At 33.5% G+C, this 19,567-nt stretch overlaps 1 protein-coding gene across 2 annotated transcripts in view; it reads right to left on the minus strand.

The window, feature by feature from the left end:
- LOC143254069 (neuralized-like protein 4) overlaps window positions 1-19,567 on the minus strand; it is a 36,833-nt gene that overhangs the window by 2,843 nt on the left and 14,423 nt on the right. The window contains exons 5-12 of one of the 2 annotated variants that reach the window (XM_076508815.1): window positions 19,126-19,224; window positions 16,703-16,831; window positions 14,621-14,788; window positions 12,084-12,242; window positions 10,240-10,419; window positions 8,900-8,972; window positions 7,362-7,469; window positions 5,853-5,991 (exon numbers count right to left, since the gene is read on the minus strand). In XM_076508815.1, the coding sequence (XP_076364930.1) occupies window positions 5,853-5,991; window positions 7,362-7,469; window positions 8,900-8,972; window positions 10,240-10,419; window positions 12,084-12,242; window positions 14,621-14,788; window positions 16,703-16,831; window positions 19,126-19,224 (1,055 nt within the window). The remainder of the gene's footprint in view (window positions 1-5,852; window positions 5,992-7,361; window positions 7,470-8,899; window positions 8,973-10,239; window positions 10,420-12,083; window positions 12,243-14,620; window positions 14,789-16,702; window positions 16,832-19,125; window positions 19,225-19,567) is intronic. The other variant, XM_076508816.1, reaches the window with a different exon arrangement.

Genomic DNA, 19,567 nt, shown 5'->3' on the forward strand with positions numbered 1-19,567 from the left:
TAGATTAATGTGTATGAAAGGACTTACATTATCAGTTACACTTTCTTCGTGGATTAATGTGTATGAAAGGACTTACATTATCAGTTACACTTTCCTAGTGGATTAATGTGTATGAAAGGACCTACATTATCAGTTACACTTTCCTTGTGGATTAATGTGTATGAATGGACCTACATTATCAGTTACACTTTCTTCGTGGATTAATGTGTATGAAAGGACCTACATTATCAGTTACACATTCCTCATGGATTAATGTGTATGAAAGGACTTACATTATCAGTTACACTTTCCTGGTGGATTAATGTGTATGAAAGGACCTACATTATCAGTTAAACTTTCCTCGTGGATTAATGTGTATGAAAGGACTTACATTATCAGTTACACATTCCAAGTGGATTAATGTGTATGAAAGGACTTACATTATCAGTTACACTTTCCTAGTGGATTAATGTGTATGAAAGGACTTACATTATCAGTTACACTTTCCTAGTGGATTAATGTGTATGAAAGGACTTACATTATCAGTTACACATTCCTTGTGGATTAATGTGTATGAAAGGACTTACATTATCAGTTACACATTCCTTGTGGATTAATGTGTATGAAAGGACTTACATTATCAGTTACACAATCCTTGTGGATTAATGTGTATGAAAGGACTTACATTATCAGTTACACATTTCTTGTGGATTAATGTGTATGAAAGGACTTACATTATCAGTTACACTTTCCTAGTGGATTAATGTGTATGAAAGGACCTACATTATCAGTTACACTTTCCTCGTGGATTAATGTGTATGAAAGGACTTACATTATCAGTTACACTTTCCTAGTGGATTAATGTGTATGAAAGGACCCACATTATCAGTTACACTTTCCTAGTGGATTAATGTGTATGACAGGACTTACATTATCAGTTACACTTTCCTAGTGGATTAATGTGTATGACAGGACTTACATTATCAGTTACACTTTCCTAGTGGATTAATGTGTATGAAAGGACTTACATTATCAGTTACACTTTCCTAGTGGATTAATGTGTATGAAAGGACTTACATTATCAGTTACACTTTCCTAGTGGATTAATGTGTATGAAAGGACTTACATTATCAGTTACACTTTTCTAGTGGATTAATGTGTATGAAAGGACTTACATTATCAGTTACACATTCCTTGTGGATTAATGTGTATGAAAGTACTTACATTATCAGTTACACTTTCCTCGTGGATTAATGTGTATGAAAGGACTTACATTATCAGTTACACTTTCCTAGTGGATTAATGTGTATGAAAGGACCTACATTATCAGTTACACTTTCCTCGTGGATTAATGTGTATGAAAGGACTTACATTATCAGTTACACTTTCCTAGTGGATTAATGTGTATGAAAGGACCTACATTATCAGTTACACTTTCCTCGTGGATTAATGTGTATGAAAGGACTTACATTATCAGTTACACTTTCCTAGTGGATTAATGTGTATGAAAGGACCCACATTATCAGTTACACTTTCCTAGTGGATTAATGTGTATGACAGGACTTACATTATCAGTTACACTTTCCTAGTGGATTAATGTGTATGAAAGGACCTACATTATCAGTTACACTTTCCTCGTGGATTAATGTGTATGAAAGGACTTACATTATCAGTTACACTTTCCTAGTGGATTAATGTGTATGAAAGGACCCACATTATCAGTTACACTTTCCTAGTGGATTAATGTGTATGACAGGACTTACATTATCAGTTACACTTTCCTAGTGGATTAATGTGTATGACAGGACTTACATTATCAGTTACACTTTCCTAGTGGATTAATGTGTATGAAAGGACTTACATTATCAGTTACACTTTTCTAGTGGATTAATGTGTATGAAAGGACTTACATAATCAGTGACACTTTCCTAGTGGATTAATGTGTATGAAAGGACCTACATTATCAGTTACACTTTCCTCGTGGATTAATGTGTATGAAAGGACTTACATTATCAGTTACACTTTCCTAGTGGATTAATGTGTATGAAAGGACCCACATTATCAGTTACACTTTCCTAGTGGATTAATGTGTATGACAGGACTTACATTATCAGTTACACTTTCCTAGTGGATTAATGTGTATGAAAGGACTTACATTATCAGTTACACTTTCCTAGTGGATTAATGTGTACGAAAGGACTAACATTATCAGTTACACCTTCCTCGTGGATTAATGTGTACAAAAGGACTTACATTATCAGTTACACTTTCCTAGTGGATTAATGTGTACAAAAGGACTTACATTATCAGTTACACTTTCCTTGTGGATTAATGTGTATGAAAGGACTTACATTATCAGTTACACTTTCCTAGTGGATTAATGTGTATGAAAGGACCTACATTATCAGTTACACTTTCCTAGTGGATTAATGTGTATGAAAGGACTTACATTATCAGTTACACTTTCCTAGTGGATTAATGTGTATGAAAGGACTTACATTATCAGTTACACTTTCCTAGTGGATTAATGTGTACGAAAGGACTTACATTATCAGTTACACTTTCCTAGTGGATTAATGTGTATGAAAGGACTTACATTATCAGTTACACTTTCCTTGTGGGTTAATACACTTAAGTGATGTTAAAAGATCAAATTCTTCTGTTAAAATCCACATGTTTTTATTTAATTTTTACAGCATCCATCAGCTGCTTCCTCTCTTCTGTTTAGTAGTTGTTTTCACAAACAATTTTATGTTTCATTATATGAAGGAGTATTAATTGTATGTTCACAGTTGTTGGGGTTCAAAGTACATATTTCATACAACATTGTATTACACATTTGATATCAGTTATTGACTAGTCATTTTACCCTACACTGATGATTCGTGGTAGATGAGATTAAATACAAAGATATTGAAACAAACTGTATTATACAGGTTATATAAATACAATATTCAAACTTTACAAGAGACAAAAGTACTTTTAGTCTTAACATGAATGTCACTGCACAATACAATTTGTAAGTCTGAATTAAACTAAAGTTATTAATCTATAGTCACATTTTTAGTACAAATACAGATGTTGTGTATTTAACACTGACGTTACCAATCTATAGTCACATCCTCAGTACAAATAATGATGTTGTGTATTTAACACTGATGTTATCAATCTATAGTCACATCCTTGGTACAAATACAGATGTTGTGTATTTAACACTGACGTTACCAATCTATAGTCACATCCTCAGTAGAAATAATGATGTTGTGTATTTAACACTGATGTTATCAATCTATAGTCACATCCTTAGTACAAATACAGATGTTGTGTATTTAACACTGACGTTACCAATCTATAGTCACATCCTTAGTACAAATACAGATGTTGTGTATTTAACACTGACGTTATCAATCTATAGTCACATCCTTAGTACAAATACAGATGTTGTGTATTTAACACTGACGTTATCAATCTATAGTCACATCCTCAGTACAAATAATGATGTTGTGTATTTAACACTGACGTTATCAATCTATAGTCACATCCTTAGTACAAATACAGATGTTGTGTATTTAACAGACTGATGTTATCAATCTACAGTCACATCCTTAGTACAAATACAGATGTTGTGTATTTAACATTGATGTTATCAATCTATAGTCACATCCTTAGTACAAATACAGATGTTGTGTATTTAACACTGATGTTATCAATCTATAGTCACATCCTTAGTACAAATACAGATGTTGTGTATTTAACACTGATGTTATCAATCTATAGTCACTTCCTTAGTACAAATACAGATGTTGTGTATTTAACACTGACGTTATCAATCTATAGTCACATCCTTAGTACAAATACAGATGTTGTGTATTTAACACTGACGTTATCAATCTATAGTCACATCCTTAGTACAAATACAGATGTTGTGTATTTAACACTGATGTTATCAATCTATAGTCACTTCCTTAGTACAAATACAGATGTTGTGTATTTAACACTGACGTTATCAATCTATAGTCACATCCTTAGTACAAATACAGATGTTGTGTATTTAACACTGATGTTATCAATCTATAGTCACATCCTTAGTACAAATACAGATGTTGTGTATTTAACACTGATGTTATCAATCTATAGTCACTTCCTTAGTACAAATACAGATGTTGTGTATTTAACACTGACGTTATCAATCTATAGTCACATCCTTGGTACAAATACAGATGTTGTGTATTTAACACGTTATCAATCTATAGTCACATCATTAGCACAAATACTGATGTTGTGTATTTAACAGACTGATGCTATGAATCTATAGTCACATCATTAGTACAAATACAGATGTTTTGTATTTAACAGAGATGTACATATGACTGAAAGCTTGCTATATTTCACACAAATAAACAAAGGTCAATCAGAATTACAGTCAACATTCCTTTACCAACAAAAGGTCAATTCAGTGAACAAAACTCATGACCATTTGGGAGTTCTATGTATATTCTACCATAAACAATTGGTCACACTAATTCAATCTGTAATATCTTACTCTGGTTTATAACATGAAACTTGTTTTTCTTGTACGTTTTTACTTCAAGAACTTGGGTTAATCAGAATATGTGTTAACTGTCCTAATAATTAATCATTGCTAATTCCTTCAACTTTATATCACTAAAAGGCACCTGTGTTTGTTTTAACTGTGTTTTTACAAATAAACATGCAGTTACCTTACAGAATAGATATTTTACAAGTAAGGTTTGCCAACAGCCACCATCGTCAGTCCTTCCAGGAGATCAGAAGGTGGCTGTGGGAGCTGCCCTCTGCACTCTCTTTTGTTTTACCTCTATTCTATCCAGAACTTTATTTTTCATATTTCTCCCTTATTGTTTTACTTCTTTCAGCCTTTCCCTGTATTTCCTTTCAAGTGGCCACTGGGACATAGCTTGTCCTCTATTTTCCTTTGTTATCAGAACAGGGACATAGCATCTTAACTATGACAGAAGCTTGATCAGAACAGGGACATAGCATCTTAACGATGACAGATGCTTGATCAGAACAGGGACATAGCATCTTAACTATGACAGAAGCTTGATCAGAACAGGGACATAGCATCTTAACTATGACAGAAGCTTGATCAGAACAGGGACATAGCATCTTAACTATGACAGAAGCTTGATCAGAACAGGGACATAGCATCTTAACTATGACAGAAGCTTGATCAGAACAGGGACATAGCATCTTAACTATGACAGAAGCTTGATCATAACAGGGACATAGCATCTTCACTATGACAGAAGCTTGATCAGAACAGGGACATAGCATCTTAACTATGACAGAAGCTTGATCAGAACAGGGACATAGCATCTTAACTATGACAGAAGCTTGATCATAACAGGGACATAGCATCTTAACTATGACAGAAGCTTGATCAGAACAGGGACATAGCATCTTAACTATGACAGAAGCTTGATCAGAACAGGGACATAGCATCTTAACTATGACAGAAGCTTGATCAGAACAGGGACATAGCATCTTAACTATGACAGAAGCTTGATCAGAACAGGGACATAGCATCTTAACTATGACAGAAGCTTGATCATAACAGGGACATAGCATCTTAACTATGACAGAAGCTTGATCAGAACAGGGACATAGCATCTTAACTATGACAGAAGCTTGATCAGAACAGGGACATAGCATCTTAACTATGACAGAAGCTTGATCAGAACAGGGACATAGCATCTTAACTATGACAGAAGCTTGATCAGAACAGGGACATAGCATCTTAACTATGACAGAAGCTTGATCATAACAGGGACATAGCATCTTAACTATGACAGAAGCTTGATAAATGCTACAACTTATACCCTACTTCTTACCTAAGAGCGAAACGGCACCAGCCAAAGGGAAGAGCATATTCTCTAGGAGGTTCTCCTTTCTTGAAGTAAGGTTCATCGGCCCTGATCTTGTGACACGCCTGGCAGAAACAAACGTTATGTTCAGATACAAAGTATCCCACTAGAGAGGATCAACAGTACAAGTTTTATAACATTCATATGACTGTTCATGCTTTGACTCTAGAACCTTAAAAACCTATAACCTTCTTTTCAATACTTAAAAAAATAAATTTTATTCCTTGTTCTCATATAACGATTTATCAGATTTCTGTGATACATTGTGTAGTGTTGTTTGCAAAATATGTTAGACCACACATCAAAATGAGTCTTTAGCCAGCTAGAAATGATGTGGTTAAAAGTTATCCTTGATGTTTAGGAGTTTTGTTTTGTTGGAGATGACATGGCCTTTAAACCATGACCTGTTATGAAAGGGTTAATAAGGAATAACTAATCCACAGTAATACTTTACCTGGCAGCCCCAATGTGGCCAGAAACCTGGAGCATGTGTTCTGATACTCGCAGTCTTTTAATAAGGAATAACTAATCCACAGTAATACTTTACCTGGCAGCCCCAAGGTGGCCAGAAACCTGGAGCATGTGTTCTGATACTCGCAGTCTTTTAATAAGGAATAATTTATCCACATTAATACTTTACCTGGCAGCCCCAATGTGGCCAGAAACCTGGAGCATGTGTTCTGATACTTGCAGTCTTTTAATAAGGAATAACTTATCCACAGTAATACTTTACCTGGCAGCCCCAATGTGGCCAGAAACCTGGAGCATGTGTTCTGATACTCACAGTCTTTTAATAAGGAATAACTTATCCACATTAATACTTTACCTGACAGCCCCAATGTGGCCAGAAACCTGGAGCATGTGTTCTGATACTCGCAGTTTTTTAATAAAGAATAACTTATCCACAGTAATACTTTACCTGGCAGCCCCAAGGTGGCCAGAAACCTGGAGCATGTGTTCTGATACTCGCAGTTTTTTAATAAGGAATAACTTATCCACAGTAATACTTTACCTGGCAGCCCCAATGTGGCCAGAAACCTGGAGCATGTGTTCTGATACTGCAGTCTTTTAATAAGGAATAACTTATCCACAGTAATACTTTACCTGGCAGCCCCAATGTGGCCAGAAACCTGGAGCATGTGTTCTGATACTCGCAGTTTTTTAATAAGGAATAACTTATCCACAGTAGTACTTTACCTGGCAGCCCCAATGTGGCCAGAAACCTGGAGCATGTGTTCTGATACTCGCAGTCTTTTAATAAGGAATAACTTATCCACAGTAATACTTTACCTGGCAGCCCCAATGTGGCCAGAAACCTGGAGCATGTGTTCTGATACTCGCAGTTTTTTAATAAGGAATAACTTATCCACAGTAGTACTTTACCTGGCAGCCCCAATGTGGCCAGAAACCTGGAGCATGTGTTCTGATACTCGCAGTTTTTTAATAAGGAATAACTTATCCACAGTAATACTTTACCTGGCAGCCCCAATGTGGCCAGAAACCTGGAGCATGTGTTCTGATACTCGCAGTTTTTTATCACTGACTTTTCTAGTGTCTGACTTTTCTTCTTTTTCTCTTTTATACCTATAACATAATCATAAGGCTTAATAATTCTTAATACATGTACAAGATACCTTAAACACTAGTAGAATTATTTTATCAAAATTAGTATTTATATGATAACCTAAAAAATTTATATCACCTGACAATAACAAAACACTTAAAAATAATAACTATTTGCACATGTTTGTGAGCACTTAGAAAAGATACAACAATTTTTGCTTTTAAAAGTTAAGACAACTTATATTTGTGAAGTGTTATTTCAGTGGGTTTTTAAGCAGAATAGAAACAGCATGTTTAAAGATTTTACTGGACAGCAGCTGGCTGTTGAGAAAAAGATGACATTTCACCTTCCAAACTAAAATATTCTTCAGACCAAAAGTATAGAAGCTACGACATCATCTTTTCTTTCAATAAGCAGTTGCAGTCTGTTAAACTTCTCAAGTCAACTATAATGGCAATGTTTGTTTTTTAATTTTGCACAAAATTACACAAAGACTCTCTGCACTAACTATCCCTAACTTAGAACTGATAGACAAGAAGTAATGTAGCTAGTCAACACCACCCACCACCAACTCTTTAGCTACTCTCTTACCCATGAACAGTGGGATTAGCTGTAACATTGTAACTCCCCCATGACTGAAAGTGTGAACATGTTCGGCGACAGATCTTGAGCCAACAACCCACAGATTATGAGTCGAGTGTCCTAACCATCATCCCATGCTAGGGCATATGGTGATGTCACAAATATGGTCATTACAATGAAATGTAGTAGAATAAATTGTTTTAAAATGTTTAGATTGGTGATGTGTGGTTTTAAACATTGTGAACATTTTCCACAGAAGTCAAAATAATATTAGTGTAGAACTTAAGTTCTGACTTTTAATAACAAATCAGTGACTGCTGATTGATTACAGTGGTCAGATCTCGAGGTAAAATCGGTAAATTTGTTACTTAAAAGATCTCATGTTTTATCTACCGGAATCTGGTGGTCAGTGAAACAGAAGTGGTACTATCTAATGAGTTGAGAACCATATTTAATATAGGTCTTTAAATTTCCTTTATAAGTACCACAGTATACACAGTGGAGACAGTATTTTATGACAATATCAAACAACTACATAATGTATAAAAAATTGTAGACACAGCTAACAGTGCACTGCATCCTTAGATTGACTGACAGTGCATCATTAAATACTTTGTTAAATGGCAGTGCAAGTGTCAACATAGTATTTTACACAGCTATAATTTCCTATAAAACTAATCTGTTGCACAACACAGATAAATTGCTCTAGACTACAAAAAACGTTCTTATTAATACTAAAGAAGCAGACCAGTGTTCTGTTCAAACACGTAGTATGTTTTCCAAAATAAAAATCACTTCATCATGCTTGTAAATCACTGCTTGTTAGTTTACAAATATATCACATGTTTCCAGACACACATAAACTCACCTGTATCTTTGTCTGCCTTTTCCTTATACTCAACCCGATGATTCTGATCATCATTCGAGTTGACAATCGTCACCTAAACAGTGTAACATCTGTTAACAAAACCTGTACTCGTCAACTTTCAGTTAAACACTATTACATTGTCAGAAGTTTCTTTAAAACATTTTCATTAATTTTTAAAATAAGTGTACTAACAAAATGTATGTCAAGAAATAAAGAAACTGTATGCAAGTGTTCCATTCGTTAACATTCAAAATTCGGTTAACAACAGCATTATGTTCTTGGAAACATATGGTTTAATTGTATTTCATAGGATATTTTGTCTCCCATCATCTAGCCCAACTGATACGTTCTAGTTCCCATGGACAAATTTCTTCGTCAGACTTTTGGAGACAGAAGATGGGCTTTAAAAGCTATTTTTTACACAACTCTGATTCTGAGGCACAATGGACAAATTAAAAGGAAAGTGGGGGGAAAAAAAACTCATCTACAAATAATTTGTATTATATCCCTTGGAACGTTTATAAAATAAGATAAATATAACACACTGAAGGGGAAGTAAGAAACTGATTCAAGGACAGTTAGTGACTTGTTTCTAGTTAAAACTATGGATTATTGACAGATAAATGTTTCTTTACACCATGAAAATCATCACAGATATCTCTACAGTTTGATGTAGATTGTTTATAGCTATTACACATAACTCTACAGTTTGGTGTAGATTGTTTATAGCTATTACACATATCTCTACAGTTTGGTGTAGATTGTTTATAGCTATTACACATAACTCTACAGTTTGGTGTAGATTGTTTATAGCTATTACACATAACTCTACAGTTTGGTGTAGATTGTTTATAGCTATTACACATATCTTTACAGTTTGGTGTAGATTGTTTATAGCTATTACACATAACTCTACAGTTTGATGTAGATTGTTTATAGCTATTACACATAACTCTACAGTTTGATGTAGATTGTTTATAGCTATTACACATAACTCTACAGTTTGATGTAGATTGTTTATAGCTATTACACATAACTCTACAGTTTGGTGTAGATTGTTTCCAGCTATCACATGCAACTCTACAGTTTGGTATAAATTGTTTCCAGCTATCACACATAACTCTACAGTTTGGTATAGATTGTTTATAGCTAACTTTAATGACATTACTCTACATAACTACACAAAAGTTGTACTTGGTCAGCTCGCGAGCTGCTGATACAAAGGTTCTAATAATAACTGACCTCTATGGTTTTAGGTCAGTATAAATGCTGAAGCTTCCTTATGTGTGATCACGAACATTTCTTGCATCTTGAATAACAGCTCACCTTATTATACTTACCTGTTCACACTGACCATAAATATCGACCAACCCATAGCACACAGACGGAATGTCAGATGCAGCAGTCCCCTGGTCGATACCATTAACGTAAAGGTGGAGCCTGTTCTCTGAGTCTACCATCACCCCCACAAAGTGGCAAAAATGAAGACTGTTGAGGTTAGGTCCATATTTACTTTTTACCTACCATTAATAGAATGAATTAATTACCTACCATTAATGAAATTATTTATTTTTCTAAAAAAAAAGAAAATCGATTATACAGTTTATAAACATCGATTATACAGTTTATAAACATCAATTAAAACAAGTTAATAAATGTTTACGAATCAAAATTTCTCGTTTTTTTTTGGAAAACAACGTATAGCTTTAACATCTAAACCCACAAAACTGAAGCATGTAGTTTTGTGTTAAGTGGCATGTGAACTAAAATGTTTTTGGGATGAAATATGTGAGATTTATGTTCACTCGAAACATGATTCTGATACCACTTGTAAAAATAAACAGATTTTGGTACTCATGTAAACACCAAACGTTTCTTGTCTCCCAGTTGAAAAGCTTTGCATGCAGGGAAAGCTCAACATTCCCTCTTGAAATGATGGGAGAACAGCCACAAATAATGTTGGTGTCAAAATGTATCACCAGACAGCTGGTATTAAAACTTTTATTAAAATAGAGAATAACTGAAGATGACCTGAGAAGATCAAAACGTTGTTCTATATTTTAATTAGAGTGCTAATACCCATACCAGCCGTCTGAAGAATACATTTTCACTTCAAGTGGGTTTCTCATCACCACAAATGTTGATATCAAATTTTATTTCACAAGCAAGATGTTCTAGATTTAATTGTTAGGAGTTGACTACGCTATCATTCACATTTCAAAATGTGATGAAACTTACAGAATAAAAATGGAATTGTACATTAGGTTGTTTTCAAGCAGTTCTTAGCATGACTGAAATGGTCAATAATTACTTTTCACAGTTGGTGGTGTAAATAGCTCAGAGTGAAACACAACTGACCTTTTTAAAGTCCATGAAATAATTTAGTTTGATAGATTAAATTCAACTTTTCCCATCACTGGTAATGGACACTTTTGTCTGTAAACATGTGAGGATTTTAAACTGGTTGTAAACAAGCAGATATTAAAAATGGCAGTGTACTAGAACACTAGATGATAGAAAAGAACTGCTCTTTTATTTTTCTAGTCACACTGATTACAACTTTTATATGTACAGACTTTAGAAGATTCTTTACTTGAAAAAAACCTATTCCATACTAAACTATACTTGAATAACACTGTGGACTGGTTGTTAAATCTCACCTGAAGAAATTGTGTTAAATAACCACTTCAATTTGAACCAAAACTTCAAGCATAACTATCCCTAATTTAGAAGTTTTGACCAAAGAGAGTGATGACAAACAGTCAGCAACACACACTGACCATGAAGGTTCTCGAAACCAAATATTGAAATTCAATGTTAACATTGCAGCATTAACTTAAACAAAACAGAAACAGCTTTTCTTATAAGTATTTATAAGAAGTGTGAACTTGAGCTTGCAATGTAAATATTAGCACATGCTTAGTATAACTCCTAAACAACAAAGATAGCTTTTAACCACATCATTTCTACCTGGCTAAAGACTCATTTTGATGTGTGGTTTAACATATTTTGTAAATAACACTATACAGTGTATCACAGAAATCTGATAAGTCATTATAGGCAAACAAGGAATAGTTTATACACAAAACCCAGAAATATTTCATGGTTTCTTACCACTAACTAAACAGAAATGCTTTGTTAAATACAGAAAAACTGATATGAAACAGTACTATTGTTAACATACCTTAATTCCACCATAGAAGACAGAGTCTTCACTTATAACCCATGCAGATTTCTGAAGACTGAGAGATGAAGATGTAAAATGGAGTTTCTCTGGAGATTGTGTTGTGACCCCAATTCGAAGAGAGGAGGTCCACTTCAAGTGTAACTTGTCTATCCTCACCTTTAGTGATACAGATAGAAGAAGAAACAAAAAGTCCAAAATTATCTTCAAAAAGATTCTCAGCATATAAGTTTTAATTTTAAGACTATTTGTACACCAGGTCTATGGGAACATAATAGAAGCTTCGTAATGCATTTTACAAAAGGATTTAATCAGTACATTAACCCTTTTCCTATGGATCAAGGGTCAAAGGCCATGCCATTGCATTTGCTGACTTGCATTTACAATTTTATTAAACTATTATTTTATAATTTATGTCAATAAGTTTGGTATCAAATTGTAGATTATAATTCAAACTTTAATATTATATACGAGTTAAATTCTTAATTTAAAAGTAAGTATTAAAAATAACACATCTAAATATATATTTTAGTGAGTCATGTAGTATGATGAATGGAACATTGTTTACAATTAGATTTTTGTTGTGTCAATATACTAAGTATATAGTTTTGTACAAATTTGGAACTTAAATTACTAATATTAACAAGCAAGAATATAAAATATTTAGCTAAGATCATGGTGGGCCTATTCATCTCTTTCTATTTTTGGAAATGGTCCCTTATGTACACTCACTTCAATATATGACATGTGAATAACCAATCAACAGCTTAGAATGTCACCATGGTAGTTTTTTTCTGCCATTTTAATCTTCAAAAAGGTTATCATGTTCTTTGATCCAAAATTTCTAGGATGTAGGTTTTGTCTTCAGTCTGCTCGAAGTTTCATATTTTTTTAAAATCTACATACAGCTTAGTTACTAAGCCTAATGAATTATAGTGGAATTCTGTGGTATCAGTATAGTTATTTATGATGTTTTCATTATTAAAGTGTCTGTATATATATATACACACAATGTAAAATAAACAATTGATGTCCTCTACATGTGAAATTTTAAAAGGTTTAGTAACGTATGTCCAGCAGCAACAGAGTTTAAAGGTCGTAGTGAGAAGAGATAATTGTTTGCTTTAGTTCTTTATTTACTGTTATATATTTTAAGAAAAATGAGTTTTAATAATTTATTTCTAAATATTAATAATCTATATACATATTTAATGTATAACAATTGATATGTGACACAGTACATTACAAAATACTAGTCTACTAAAACAAAGCCAAGACAGGGAAGACTAAAGATCAGTTTTATATTATTGGATACATAATGAGTTCATGTATATTGTGTCAGTACAAGTTATGTAATGTTAGCTAAGCATGACTGGAAGATCTATATATATATAATGCATTGAGAATTACACTACTTAGGCTAAACATTTGTATTTTCTTGTTATGATACATAATTATTCTAGCACAAAAAAGCATAATCTATATTTATTTCCTAATTTTTATGTGATGGTTACAAGGCTGGTCAAGTTGACAAATCTGATACAGTTAGAGTATAGAAAATAACAAAATATAAAACTTTGCTGAAAACAAAAATTTGAAACATATTTAAGAGATTTTAGAGATTACACAAATAATATTTCAGGTTTTTGGGTGAAGAATAGGTTTTTAATCATAACATGAAATCACTTTGCACTCAGACTAGTAATAAAACACACTTGATAGTTTCACAAATAAGTCTTTATTGAAAATATTTCAATTAAAGATACACATTTTTTGTGCATAAAACACTTGTTATCTTTACTAAAAGTCTACCAGATTTTGAGAAGATACATATGCTGTACCAAAAGTTATAGTGCAAATACTTAACATGTGCAAATGTGTAAACGAACTTGTGTATGTTTTTCTGAGTCTGTAGCAAAAGGATTAAACCAGTGGCATTCTACTTTGTGATTATAAAGAAAAAAAGCCTCTATTTAAGATAATTTTATTTAAAAGAAACTATTTATTCCAAGAGAACAAAATCCTACCAGAGACATGTTAATGATCACAAAGTTTACGTTTAAAAGTTTGAATAAGTGAGGGTGTTCTAAAAACAGTTACGGAAGGTATTCAATATCTCTTTCCTATCGTTCTCAATGAGTAATATCAAACCTATCTCCAAGTGAAGCATCTCCTGATATGGACAGTGGTCAGTGTAACAAGCTGCACACCTTGTTTTATTCAAACCATACTGTTGAGCGTGAGGGAGAAGAAAAAGAAATAAAAAAGTGATGTTTGTAAAATAAAACGATACAGGTGTGCAGTATAATATGGTTTTAAAACACCTCAAATCACACCTGACATTTCCTGGACAAAACTTAAATCTTTTAATCTACTTTATGCTGACCAGAGCATAGTACACATAACTATAGATAAATAAAATGACCGTGAACTCCCGAGGATCTTACAAGTATTTTTATTTGTTCAAGTCTTCATCAGGAGTGTATGACTTCTGTAATTAATTCTACAACTGAAGAGTTACCAAAGTACAACGTTACCTGGAATAGCTGTCCTCTTGGTAAGGGCTTACTACAGATGACAAGACCTTTGTTATAGCCAGACACTCTTCTAGCAGAGAAACCACCATTCAGAAGCTGGACATTGTGCCCATGGTTTTCGTGGAACTCCATGCACACGCTTTCCTTATTCCAAATGGATTTTTCTTGCTGCGAATTCAGATGATGCATGGCTGAATCAAAGAAGGACTATTCCAACTACACTACTCAAGGTTTTGTTTGAGATCTTAGAATTTATATTGTTTAAATCATATGAAATAATTCTGTCAATTAATTTTCATAGAAAAGAACAAAGGAATAAAAAGGTGTGTCAAAAGTATGCATAACGTTAATGTACGGCTATCTTGAATACCATAATAAATAGATATTTGTATTCATTACTAACAAAAGGCTTAAATGATACAATAACTTAAAAATAATATCTGTGGCCAAACAATGTAACATAACATAGAGAAATTAAGTCAAGTGATTTGCCACATTTTTCACTGATACTAAAGAAGGTCATTGCTTGGATGACAACTCATCAAGAAGGTCATTGCTTAGATGACAACTCATCAAGAAGGTCACTGCTTGGATGACAACTCATCAAGAAGGTTATTGCTTGGATGACAACTCATCAAGAAGGTTATTGCTTGGATGACAACTCATCAAGAAGGTCATTGCTTGGATGACAACTCATCAAGAAGGTTATTTCTTGGATGACAACTCATCAAGAAGGTCACTGCTTGGATGACAACTCATCAAGAAGGTTATTGCTTGGATGACAACTCATCAAGAAGGTTATTGCTTGGATGACAACTCATCAAGAAGGTCATTGCTTGGATGACAACTCATCAAGAAGGTTATTTCTTGGATGACAACTCATCAAGAAGGTCACTGCTTGGATGACAACTCATCAAGAAGGTTATTGCTTGGATGACAACTCATCAAGAAGGTTATTGCTTGGATGACAACTCATCAAGAAGGTCATTGCTTGGATGACAACTCATCAAGAAGGTCATTGCTTGGATGACAACTCATCAAGAAGGTCATTGCTTGGATGACAACTCCTCAAGAAGGTCATTGCTTGGATGACAACTCATCAAGAAGGTTATTGCTTGGATGACAACTCCTCAAGAAGGTCATTGCTTGGATGACAACTCATCAAGAAGGTTATTGCTTGGATGACAACTCATGAAGAAGGTCATTGCTTGGATGACAACTCATTAAGAATTTCATTGCTTGAATGACAACTTATTTAAGTATGGTAGTCATTTTTCATTTTGTTCATAGAGTTACTCATTAGTTCAGTGTTCTACAAATATGATTCATCAATTACAGTCCACAGAACACTCATACACACACAGAATTTATTATTTTTCCCTACTGAACACAGGTTGGTATTCCTTGCTGTCTTCATCTTGATGTCAAGATGGCAGAGTCACATGTTGACCCACTATCAATAATGTTTTATAAACAAGGATGTAGGTTACAAATTGGTTAAATGTTACATTCTTTAGACCTGTTCTGCACATTTGCAATTGCTACTGGTGACATTCTTTTACAGGTAAGTTTTCTTCTCTATGCAAACCAGGCAAGTTGTCTTCTTCACACGACCATAAACTTCATATCACATAATCTCAGTGTCTCTCTCATGACCAGACCAGTTGTCTTCTCCATGTCACCTTACACTTAGTATCTCTCTCATGACCAGATAAGTTGTCTTCTCCATGCCACCTTACACTTAGTATCTCTCTCATGACCAGATAAGTTCCCTCTTCCACACATAGTGTCAGTTACTTGATGTAATCTCTATTTTAAATCACTGGTGTAATAGTAATTCTTGTCAAAACTGAAATTATTTAATATAATTTAAACAATTTTTTAAATTGTTGGGTACTTTGAAGAAATGTTCAATTAGTGAAGTTATTATCATGTTTAATAAACAGTCCTTTTAAAAATATCCTGGAGATGTGTTGATAGCATATTATATCAAATATTCTTGATGCTTTAATGAAGCTTGCCTAAACCTTAACGTTTGTCGAGGGTAAAAAATGATTTTACCTTTCTGAACCTCAGACATACCTCTGTTAAATTCTTGAGTCCACAATTAATTATATTTGCAGGATGGATTGCAGTCCCATACACAGTTTCACAATTTGAGATCGACAGTGATTCGACTGATCCATACAAATCTATGACTGCAAATAATTGCTAAACATAAAAAAACAACAGATCATACATGATAAGTTTATAATTCTAAATTAATATTTACAATTTGTTCAACACAGAACTTCAGACAGCATGTATCTGATTGAATGAACATTTTTGCATAAAAACACATAAGAAATTAAAGCTTCTGTGTACCAAATATATGCAATATTCACCGTTACACTTATATCTATATATATATATATATCATCCAACTGTCTGTGTCTACAGTTCACTAAACTTTATTGGTAATAAAACAAGAAGTATGGGAGGTCATTCCTAGTATACACTGACTGATAAGTAATTAGCAGCTGGTGATTACCTGTGGTTTGAGGTTGCCAGTGGTGAACTGAAATTAGTGCCAGTTTAGTTTTACCAGTTGTTTTACCCAAGGTGCTGCTAACTGTATACTCTAACTGTCTCAGGCAGCCCTTAACAAGATGTTCACACAGATACAATATCAGCTAGCACCAACAGTTCAAAATACCAGAGGTCGAACAACAAAAAAATTCACAGAAACCCAAAATACATACATTTTCAACATTCATTTTTTTTACTTAGCACTGGATTTTCATTTCCAGTACTACAGTTTATTTAAATAATTAAGCTACTTATTACATCCTGCCTAGAGCAGCGTTCACAAGACTAAACACACAAATATATCAATAAGACAGCTCTAATTTGCTTTATTATTGTGTATATGAAGCAAATTCATATCTAATTGGAGCTTGTTGTAAATGTATGTGGAAGATGTCAAAGTTAGGTTTTTAATTTCTGTTCACAATAAACATATTCATTTTTCAAAGGTTTCAGTTTTGTTCCAGTTTTAAACAAATACCACTCAAAATCAATATACATTAACAGAGATGATGAAAACAAAACACTGATCAAACTTAACTTGAACTAAGTATATTCAGTTTTGTTTTTTGTATCACCCCCCCTGAAAAGGCCACCATAGATCTATCAATCAGTTTCATGATCATTATCACAGAACATACTATTGTTTATACAGTAGTTTCACTGGCATTTTCTTCAACAACTTTTAGTCAGGGATAAATTATTGATTAATATTTCTTTCACTTCCATGTTCATCAGTTTTAAAGGATACGAATATATTCCTCACTACTGACTCTGGACAAAAGTGATGAAAACAACACTAATCATGCCTTATTTAGAGCAGCATAAGTAGCTACATAAACAGTAAAAACAGTGAGATAACACTACTACAAGGTCCACAGTCCGTATTTTCAAAGTAGACATTTGGTAGAAATATTAGAACACACAGCATAAATAAGAAGAATAAAAGCTGTACATGATACAACATGTAAAGATGGGTGGACTGTTTCACCAGCAACATGTAAAGATGGGTGGACTGTTTCATTAACACCATGTAAAGATGGGTGGACTGTTTTATTAACAGCATGTAAAGATGGGTGGACTGTTTCATTAACAGTATGTAAAGATGGGTGGACTGTTTTATTAACAGCATGTAAAGATGGGTGGACTGTTTCATTAACAGTATGTAAAGATGGGTGGACTGTTTCATTAACATCATGTAAAGATGGGTGGACTGTTTTATTAACACCATGTAAAGATGGGTGGACTGTTTCATTAACAGTATGTAAAGATGGGTGGACTGTTTCATTAACACCATGTAAAGATGGCTGGACTGTTTCATTAACACCATGTAAAGATGGCTGGACTGTTTCATTAACAGTATGTAAAGATGGCTGGACTGTTTCATTAACACCATGTAAAGATGGGTGGACTGTTTTATTAACAGTATGTAAAGATGGGTGGACTGTTTTATTAACAGTATGTAAAGATGGGTGGACTGTTTTATTAACAGCATGTAAAGATGGCTGGACTGTTTCATTAACAGTATGTAAAGATGGGTGGACTGTTTTATTAACAGCATGTAAAGATGGGTGGACTGTTTTATTAACATCATGTAAAGATGGGTGGACTGTTTTATTAACAGTATGTAAAGATGGGTGGACTGTTTTATAAACAGTATGTAAAGATGGGTGGACTGTTTTATTAACAGCATGTAAAGATGGCTGGACTGTTTTATTAACACCATGTAAAGATGGCTGGACTGTTTTATTAACACCATGTAAAGATGGGTGGACTGTTTCATTAACACCATGTAAAGATGGGTGGACTGTTTCATTAACACCATGTAAAGATGGGTGGACTGTTTATATGACTAACTAAACTGTTTTAACATTTATGACATTAAAATATTTGTTGATAAAATTCAACTTTATACAACTTGTATTAAAATAAGGACATACCTTAGGAAGGTGAGCTGCAGCTATACCCTGGTCTTCACCGTTGATATAAACATGAAAACTACCATCACTTCGATACTGTACACCAACTTTGTCTCCTACCTAGAAAGAAAAATTTGGTTTTGAAGGATTAGACGAAAATTGACCATAAAATATCAACAGCAGTTGTAGAAAATGTACTTAATGACAAAAACATATGTAAAAAATGTACTTAATGACAGAAACATATATAAAAATGTACTTAATGACAGAAACATATGTAGAAAATGTACTTAATGACAGAAACATATATAAAAATGTACTTAATGACAGAAACATATGTAAAAAATGTACTTAATGACAGAAACATGTATAAAAAAGAAATGAAACATGGAACCACTATAACATTAGCTGTAAATGTACAAATAATAACAAACAAATCTTGCCACTTGCATCAGTATTGTTT

The sequence above is a fragment of the Tachypleus tridentatus genome, chromosome 6 (assembly GCF_004210375.1).
Source record: "Tachypleus tridentatus isolate NWPU-2018 chromosome 6, ASM421037v1, whole genome shotgun sequence".
NCBI lineage: Eukaryota > Metazoa > Arthropoda > Merostomata > Xiphosura > Limulidae > Tachypleus > Tachypleus tridentatus.